We start from the raw sequence: 10,400 nt of genomic DNA on the forward strand, positions 1-10,400 counted from the left end.
TACCAACGCTCATAAGGTTCACATTTCTTCTTGGCCTATTAGCTGAATTAGCCTCTGTAATATTAACCAATTCTCTGAACATACTGTAACTTCAAAGAACATCAATAATCTTCAAGTACCTTAATTCTTAGCTACATACAAATAGCCTTAATGATATCAGTCTTGTGGTTAGTGTTTGCAACGTGCATGGTATATTGGTAGGCATTTTTATGCGTCAGGTGCCCTCAGCAACTGACTAGTGTGACACTATACTGAGTTTGGAGTGCAAAATTACACCCACCAGAACTTGCTTAGTGGTTTGTTACCATACATAAAAATGTTGATAATTACATGTGTGTGTGTGTGTATACAGTATAATAACAATAAAAACAGTGTTTTATTGCTCATAGAATATAATGTTGTGCACATATTAGTGATACAAGTAAATATGTGCGAACCTATGCTCTACACGTTCTTTGATACAAATAACATTGACAGCCCAATGTATCATTAAATTTGAAAAAACTGTTTAAAGCATTTAAAGCAATAAAAACGGTGTTTTATTGCTCATAGAAAATAATGTTGTGCACATATTAGTGATACATGTATATATGTGCGACCTATGTTACCAAGTTACATACAAGTAAATATAAAATATTCAATGCATGCAGGTACAACTTCGTGCAAACATTCAGAGTTAGGCTGAACCCTGATAACTGGTTATGAAATTATTACACCCACCAGAACTGTTTAGTGGTTTGTAATGGTGCATGAAAATGTAGATAGTTATATATATAGTGTGTATACGGTGTAATAACAACATAAACAGAATGTTTTATTATTCAAATATATTACGGTGTGTGTATATAGTGACAAATATATTTGAGCATTCTGATGTTGTATGCATTTTATTACCTAAAATTATCAAATGATACACTATTGAATAATAATAATAATTTGTAAATAAACAGAGAAGAAACAAATCAGAGACATTTAAATAAATAAGCAAAAATATCTTTGCAGCGATTCCCGCACCACACCTGTGACCTGGTGCAAGCACCAAACGGTAAATGTTCCATAGACATGCAGGAATTGCTTTACCATGGCCAAAGACACAACATTTTTTCCTGTGATCAAGGAATACATTTTAACAATATTACAATAAACTTTTTTTTTCTTGTGCACATGAGCATTTTTCTTGTGCACAAGGGCTACTATAAATATGGGTTGCAACCCAAGAGTTAACAAAATTTGCCATACATACACTGTTCCAGAACATCAGTGACAATCAACATATTCATGGGATACTCTCTATAGCAACAATCTAAAAGGAAACACATTTTAGGCACACATATAAGTTTCCTAATTATTACCACCATATTCCCTAACCCCTTATAAGCATCTTACCCTATCTTGCTCCTAGCTAACTTAAATCATTCATCTTTCTTTCTACCTTAAGACACTTAGACCTCATGGTCTGGAGCTACCAAAACTAGCCTAAGTTGAGCCAAAATGTCCACAGGCATCATGCACTGTTGTTTAAAATACTTTAGAGGGTCAGAGTGCTCACACAGGAATAACGGATCGGGAACTGTCATTCATGCTGGTTATCATACATGTTTACAGACTACAATTAGTGTACTTTTACACACTAAAGTACACTAATTCCTTATGCCCCCTATTTTCACTTTCTAACATCAATGAGTGCAGATCCAAGTTAACATAGAACAAAACATACTCCAATTAAACAAATAAAATCATACTTTTAAATGATACAAACCAACCAAATGATTCAACACCTGGATGGTGAAGCAAGAATGTGTTGAAGGGAAAGAGAAGAGGTGGATAACCATGGAAATAAACATCATGCAGGATTTAACAATGTAGTGAGAGCTGTCAGGTACGTTCTATAATACTCTTAGTTACAATGAGTGCGCAGTGATCTTGTATGTGGACAAAACTGTCAAACAATTGGTTATAGGTAGGGTCCAAATATTACACCTTATTTTGTAACAAAATAATACAACTGAACGCTGTTAAACAATAACTCTACATAATTACTATCCATCAAAATAGCAAAAATTAAGCTATTAAATATAATAAAAAGTGGCAAGTTCTATATCTGGCAACAAATAGGCCTATATCATATTAAGCACTGGACTACAAAGTAATCAAAACATTTAAACTAATAACTATACATTCCAATTAAAATCATTTAGGTAAACACCATACTAAATAAATGCTTAAATGATGAAAACCAACTAGGCCTACCCAAGACTACCCACCATGAATTAAATACTAATTAAAACAAATTCTGCAATCATAAATAAATAAATAGATAATTACATATATATATGTATGTGTGTGTGTGTGTGTGTGTGTGTGTGTGTGTGTGTGTGTGTGTGTGTGTGTGTGTGTGTGTGTGTGTGTGTGTGTATGCAACAATGATCACAAAAACACTGATCCAAGTATGCGGAAAAACAAAACCACATGTGAAAAATATGTGAGCGCATTTAGCATTTTCTATTTTTCACATGTGGTTTTTCCATATTAGATTAACGATTAATTAGGGGCCTCGATTAACGAGTTTAATCCGTTCTGGCACCGAGCTCGTTATGTGGAAAACTTGTCTTTAGAAACGAATTTCCCCATTTAAAATAATGAAAATAAAATTATTCAGTTCCACCCCAAAAACATCAATACTTGTATGGCATTTTATAATGTAAATATAATACTGCACAGGTAATTATAAATGTTTTGTTTTACTTTTTTAAATTGTAATTTACCTTATGAAGAGTTGTTGCTGGCATGAGGGAGACGATGAGGTGGAAAGGAGGAGAGGGGTTATGGCGTGGAAGGAGAATCCACCTCTTGAGTCAGGCGGGCTCTCTCTTCTTGGGAATTTCTCCCCACTGGGACCTGATTGTGGTTCACTATCACTTGTTCGTTCTTTCTCTACTTTTACAAAGAAGGCATCTATCAAACATTCACAACACTTCCCTGATCTCACTGGAAGAGGCAGCAGCATCTTCCCTTATCACCTCCTCCCCTGATGAGAGCTCTTGTACCTCCTCTTGAATCGGCTCCATCTGAGGTTCCATGAGTTCCTCAGTGGTCAGTTCATCACTGTCTTCCTCCACTAACTCCTGCACATCAGCAGCATCCAACTCCAGACCTAAGGTTTGCCCCAGAGCAACAATATCCTCTTCAAAATGGTGAAAATTGTTGAGGAGGACCTGCCATACTTCCTGGCAAGATCAGTCACACGGACACCACCCTCCTGCTTTGCTATAATTACCTTCTTCAAATCCACAGTAATTGTGTCTTTCTTCTTCTTGACAACACTATTTTTAGAAAGCCGCAGCTTTGGTGACATCGTGGGTTACAAATTGTAGTCACAAAACCCAAAAAAAACAAAGAGCACAAATAAATGCAGGGGGATGCTTGTCGTGCGCAATACAACAACAACACTGGCATCGGAGGCGTCCGAGAATTTGCAAGAACCAGTGAGAACATTAGGAAGCACCATGTGGTTTCGCTTGTTAATAGAGCAGAAGCTCGTCAATAGAGACAAATTTTCTGCGAGTGGCTCGCTCGTTACTCGAAATGCTCGTAGTAGATAGAGCCGCTCGTCACTCGAGGTTACACTGTGTGTATGTGTGTGTGTATTATATATTATATATTATATATATATATATATATATATATATATATATATATATATATATATATATATATATATATATATATATATATATATATATATATATATTGTTGAATATGACCAAAAGGGTAAGATTAATAATTCTAACACGAATCTTCTCAATATTTCTTACGTTTTTCTTCACTTTCAAGGATAATTCAAATATTAACTCTCCAAGAATCATTCTTTTACATTTTTATTTTTGGTCTGATGCCTAGAAGCGTTTCTTAAGACTTCTTACATTTTCAAAGGGTTGGTTTACACTTACCATACATCATGCTTTTTATTTGTTTTGGGTGAGGTGATATGACAAAAATGTTTTGGATGAGGTTGATATTAATTGGGTATGAAAGGCATAAGAATGAAAGTACTGTAACTGCAGAAGGCCTATTGGCCCATACTTTCTCTTGCTGCTCCTATGTTGGTTCGGGGTCTTGAAGTGGGTAGACTATAGTTATGCGTTAATTGGCTGTTGATTGCTGGTGTTGACTTCTTGATGTGTAGTGCCTCGCTGATGTCGAGTTATCTATCAATGATTTCTGTGTAGTTTGTTAAGATTTCTCTGCTGATGGTCTGGTTGTGAGAAGAGATTATATGTTCCTTGATGGAGCCCTGTTGTTTGTGCATTGTTAATCGCCTAGAAAGAGACATTGTTGTCTTGCCTATATACTGAGTTCTTTGGGGCTTACATACCCCAAGTGGGCATATGATGGCATAGACGATGTTTCCTTGAAGGAAGATTTCCTTCAAGGCGTTCAATTTGGTGTCTGGGGAGTTTTTCATGAGTAGGTTGGCCATTTTTTTGTTTTCATAGTAAATTGTTAATTGTATTTTCTGATTTTTGTCTACAGGGATAACGTTCCTATTAATACTGTAATATCTTTCAGGACCCTTTCTTTCGTTTAATGAGCCGTCAAAAAGAAGTTCCTGTAAAACAGTTTAATAGGGGATACAAGTGTTGTGCTAGTTGACTCTTCAGAAATTGCATGGCGTTTCACCTTTCTTTTTATGACGTCTTCAACATAACTGTTTAGAGAAGCCATTGTTGACTAGGACCTTGCTTATCCTACAGAGTTCTTCATCGACTTGCTTCCATCCTGAGCTGTGACTGAGATCCCAGTCGACGTAAGCGTTGACAACATTCCTCTTGTACCTGTCTGGGCAGTCACTATTGGCATTGAGGCACATTCCTATGTTTGTTTCCTTAGTGTAGACTGCAGTGTGGAATACTCCATTCCTTTCCGTGCCTGTTACATCTAGAAAGGGCAGCATCCCATCATTCTCCATCTCGAAAGTGAAACTTAACACATAATTTCGCTCTAATGCGTCCTTCAGCTACTGCAGAAGTCTGACATTAGGTACCTGCATAAAAATATCGTTAACATACCTGCAGTATATGGCGGGTTTCAAGTCCATGTCAACTAAGACCCTCTGCTCGATGGTACCAATGTAGAAGTTCGCAAACAGGACACCTAGGGGAGAACCCATTGCGACCCCATCTACTTGCTTATACATGTGCCCATCTGGACTCAAGAAGGGTGCCTCTTTAGTGCAGGCTTGGAGTAGCTTCCTTAGTATGTTTTCTGGTATGTCAAGAGTAGTACTGTACAAGACGAATCGCGATACACTCTGTACACTATCATTCCGAATGTCTCATCCACAGGTACGTTGATAAACAGCGACTTTACATTCAACAACGCTCTTATTCCCATGACCCGTGCTCCCTGCATTAAGTCAATGAACTCCTTTGAAGACTTCAGGCTGAAAGCACAAGGTACATAAGGAGTCAGCAAGCAGTTGAGTCGCTTAGCCAGTCTGTATGTGGGTGTGGGTATCTGGCTGATGATTGACCGAAGTGGGCTTCCAGGCTTGTGTGTCGTGACATTCCCATATACATAACCAGGTTTGTATTCCCCAATAGCCTTTGGCAGGTGGAGTCCGGATTTCTTGGTATTCACAGTTTCGATCAATCTGTTTACCTTCGTTTTCAATTCGGCTGTAGTGTCCTTTGTTACCCTCTGGAATTTAGTTTTGTCGGAGAGTATGAGATTCATTTTTGCCAGATATTCGTCTTTTTTAAGAATAACGTATATTGGCGACGTGTCACATCTCCAGAGGACTATCTCCTTATTCTCACGAAGGCTCTTAGCTGCTGCTTTGAACTCGGGGGACGGTATGGTCCATGTGTAGTTACCTCGAATCTTTCCTTCTTCTGCAATAAGCCCCGCTTGCAAGGTGTCTTTAGTGGTAACCATTTGCGTCACGAGGTTGAATATGGTATCCAATAGGACGACATATTCGTCCTTGGTCTGGACAAATATCAAGTGTAACGAGCGTAACAAGCATAACAAGCTTGTTACGAAAAAAGTTCCTGTAAAACAGGAACGACGGCTCATAAAACGGAGGAAAGGGTCCTGAAAGACATTATTGAGAGGAATATTATCCTTACAGTCAAAAATCAGAAAATACAATTCATAATTTACTACAAAAACACAAAAAACAGCCAACTACTCATGAAAAACTCCCCAGACACCAAACAGAACACCCTGAAGGAAACCAACGTCTTTTATGCCTTCACATGCCCGCTTAGGGACTGTAAGCCCCAAAGAACTCAGTATATAGGCAAGACAACAATGTCTCTTTCTAGGTGATTAACTGTGCACAAACAACAGGGCTCCATCAAAGAACATATAATCTCTTCTCACACCCAGACCATCACAAGATAAATCTTAACAAACAACACAGAAATCATCGATAAATACACCGATAGCAGGAGACTCGACATCAGCGAGGCACTACACATCAAAAAGTCAACACCAGCAATCAACAGCCAATTAATGCACAACTATATTCTACCCAACGGGAGGCCTCGTAGCCTGGTGGATAGCGCGCAGGACTCGTAATTCTGTGGCGCGGGTTTGATTCCCGCACGAGGCAGAAACAAATGGGCAAAGTTTCTTTCACCCTGAATGCCCCTGTTACCTAGCAGTAAATAGGTACCTGGGAGTTAGTCAGCTGTCACGGGCTGCTTCCTGGGGGTGGAGGCCTGGTCGAGGACCGGGCCGCGGGAACACTAAAGCCCCGAAATTATCTCAAGATAACCTCAAGATAACCCACTTCAAGACCCAGAACCAACATAGAAGCAGCAAGAGGATGTATGGGCCAATAGGCATTCTACAGTTACTTCCATTCTTATGTTTTCATATCCAATTTATGCCCATTGATTCGGCACTCTGATGGTAATCTTAAAATACTATGCCCAAGATTACCATCATCGTGCCGGCGGGATGATGGGGAAATAGCCTCGGCTACCATCATCTTTTGTCCGGTCGTGATGGTCGAGTGGTTAAGGTGTCCTGTACATCAGTTGGGTTCGAGTCACTTCTTCATATATATATATATACAGTATACCTATATACCTAGCAGCCAGAATATATATACAGTATACCTATATACCTAGCAGCCAGAACACACTTCTCGGTCTACTATGCCAGGCGCGATTTGCCTAATGGGCCGAGTGATTTGATCAGGCCTTGCATAGTAGGCCAAGTAGTGTTCTAGCTACTAGGTACGACATATATATATATATATGTCGTACCTAGTAGCCAGAACTCACTTCTCAGCCTACTATTCAAGGCCCGATTTGCCTAATAAGCCTAGTTTTCCTGAATTAATATATTTACTATAATTTTTTTCTTATGAAATGATAAAGCAACCCTTTTCTCTATGTATGAGGTCAATTTTTTTTTATTGGAGTTAAAATTAACGTAGATATATGACCGAACCTAACCAACCCTACCTAACCTAACCTAACCTATATTTATAGGTAAGGTTAGGTTAGGTAGCCAAAAAAAGCTAGGTTAGGTTAGGTTAGGTAGGTTAGGTAGACGAAAAAACATTAATTCATGAAAACTTGGCTTATTAGGCAAATCGGGCCTTGAATAGTAGGCTGAGAAGTGCGTTCTGGCTATTAGGTACGACATATATATATATATATATATATATATATATATATATATATATATATATATATATATATATATATATATATATATATATATATATATATATATATATATATATCTTATATATATATAAGAAGGTACAGTTATTGAACATAAATAATTCAGAATTACTGTAATTATATATATTAGTGAATAGTTAATGTTCTGATATATATCGATACATTACTTTGCTTTTATAATAAATGGCATGCAAGCTTTACATATCTAACATACACACCATCTAGTGCCTGTAAAATACATTTGTTTACTTATCTTAAAAGAAAAGATACCAGGCCTAGTGAGGTTAATTACCAGGATTCACCAATATGTGGCGTATCATACTACTACGGTACTTAAATCTTTTCCCACACTCGGCACACTCGAAAGGCTTATAACTCCTATGTACCAACATGTGGGTCTTGATATATCCTGGTCGACTGAATTTTTTTCCACACTCTGGACATGCGTGAGGTTTATCACCTGCATGCACCAACATGTGCCGGTTCTTTGATCCAAGACGAGTAAATCTTTGCCCACACTCTGGACATGCATGAGGTTTATCACCCGTATGCACCAATATGTGAGTCTTCATATTTGAAAGTTGACTGAATCTTTTCCCACACACTGGACACTTGTGAGGTTTATCACCTTGATGCACCATCATGTGAGTCTTCATATTTGAAAGTTGACTGAATCTTTTCCCACACTCTTGACATTCATGAGGTTTATCACCTGTATGCACCATCATGTGAGCCTTCATATTTGGAAGTTGACTGAATCTTTTCCCACACTCTGGACACTTGTGAGGTTTATCACCTTGATGCACTAATATGTGTTGTATCATAATACTACGGTGACTAAATCTTTTCCCACACTCTGCACACTCGAAAGGTTTATAACCCCTATGTACTACCATGTGAGCCTTAATATATCCAAGTCGACTGAATCGTTTCCCACATTCTGGACATTCGTGAGGTTTATTATGAGTATGCACCAACATGTGCCGCTTCATAGAGCCAAGTTGACTGAATCTTTTCCCACACTCTGGACATTCATGAGGTTTATCACCTGTATGCACAAACATGTGTGTCTTTAAATGTCCAAGTTGACTGAATCTTTTGCCACACTCTTTACATTCATGAAGCTTATCACCTGTATGCACCAACATGTGAGTCTTCATATTTCCAAGAAGACTGAATCCTTTCCCACACTCTAGACACTGGTGGAATTTCATCTTCTCTATAATTGTGTAGTTTGCATATAGGTTATCTCCTGATGAAGTCTACTAGACTGTGATGTGGAGCATCCTTTTTAGACAACTCTCCTGCTGGGTAGCAAAATCAAGCCTGAAGTCTTATTATTGGTGTTTGAGTTGGGGTTAGTGGAGGCTAGACTTGGTGGAGTTGAAACATGGACAATGGAGGTGCAATACTTTCCTGCTGGAAGCACGATCAAGGAGCATAGAAAACATCTGGGAAGATATGAAAGTGCAAAGAGTCACAGTGGAGGCTAATCCCATTTGAGCTGAAGTAATGTTCCCTCCTAGACTTGCTTCTCAGCTGCTGATGGCGGTTCCAACCACCAGCCATGTTAGTTGTTATTTTTTTTAATTAGGTGGCATTAGCAGACACTTTTAAGATGTGCCCAGGAATTCCCATGTAGGGTAAAATTCAAAGCCTTGCAGTTATAAACACATTACTGAACGTGGAAAACTGTTGTGTATACTAGCAGATAAACACACAGTTTGGCAGCTGTTTTGGCGAGTCCCTCAAGTCCCCTGGGAAAACAAACGATGGACCCCCAACTCCACACACAAAAACACAAAAGTTATATAAGACACCCAGTGACCCCACACTGTTGTCTTCCAGTAACCACCGGCAGAGCAGGAGCTAGCGGCCCACCACTCCAAGGTAAACCAGGAACCCACCAATTCCTGGCACCTCTCAGTCAAGCCGGCACTGGCCACTGTCTATAACCTCCCCGTCCGAAGATCCAGCCAGAATACTTAAAAATCTATACTCTTTCCAGTAACCCCAGATGAAAAGTATTCCTGCGTTCTTCTAATAGAGCAGGTTTACCCAGAAGTTCAGAGTGTTGTGACTAATTTAGAGACGAATATAATCGAAGGATCGGATGCGCTCTTCACAGAGAGTGTAAATCCTTCCATCCATGTTGTTGTAGATAGAGGGGCGACGCTCTGCCATCTATGTTGGAACTTCTGGTGACGTCAGACCAAAACATTAAGGCGTCGCACCGATAATGGTGGCCGCCTCACGCTAGGTGTCTGTGTACAAAGCAGCCCAGACAACACAGCCACTAGTGTGAGACTCAATAACTGGCTTAGCTCCACACATGCAAAATTAGCTACACTCTAACTTGCCACTAACGCACTGAAAAAAAAACATTTTTTTTTAATTAGCAAAATGACGTATACACAGCAATGTGCTGCAACCCCAATTCTATATTTATTTATTTATTTATTTATTTATTTATTTATTTATTTATTTATTTATTTATTTATTTATATTTATTTATTTATTTATTTATTTATTTATTTATTTATTTATTTATTTATTTATTTATTTATTTATTTATATACAAGAAGCTACATTGGGATTGTGAGGATATATAGCATAGTAATTACATTCTTTAAAGCCACTAGTACGCCAACGTGTCGGGCAGGTCCTTAATCTAAGAAAATTTTAAGTAGGTAA

The 10,400-nt window shown here is 38.4% G+C and overlaps 1 protein-coding gene across 1 annotated transcript; it reads right to left on the minus strand.

Moving 5' to 3' along the window:
- Window positions 1–7,773: 7,773 nt before the first annotated feature.
- On the minus strand, window positions 7,774–10,065 carry LOC138356531 (gastrula zinc finger protein XlCGF57.1-like). The gene has a single exon (XM_069312697.1). The coding sequence runs from the start codon at window positions 8,918–8,920 to the stop codon at window positions 7,991–7,993; it is 930 nt and encodes a 309-aa protein (XP_069168798.1). The 5' UTR covers window positions 8,921–10,065; the 3' UTR covers window positions 7,774–7,990.
- Window positions 10,066–10,400: the final 335 nt, after the last annotated feature.

This window comes from Procambarus clarkii, chromosome 73 (genome assembly GCF_040958095.1).
Source record: "Procambarus clarkii isolate CNS0578487 chromosome 73, FALCON_Pclarkii_2.0, whole genome shotgun sequence".
Lineage (NCBI taxonomy): Eukaryota > Metazoa > Arthropoda > Malacostraca > Decapoda > Cambaridae > Procambarus > Procambarus clarkii.

Excerpts from the sequence above, each read along its gene's own strand:
- LOC138356531 (XM_069312697.1), bottom strand. The coding sequence starts at position 8,920 with ATGAAATTCCACCAGTGTCTAGAGTGTGGGAAAGGATTCAGTCTTCTT.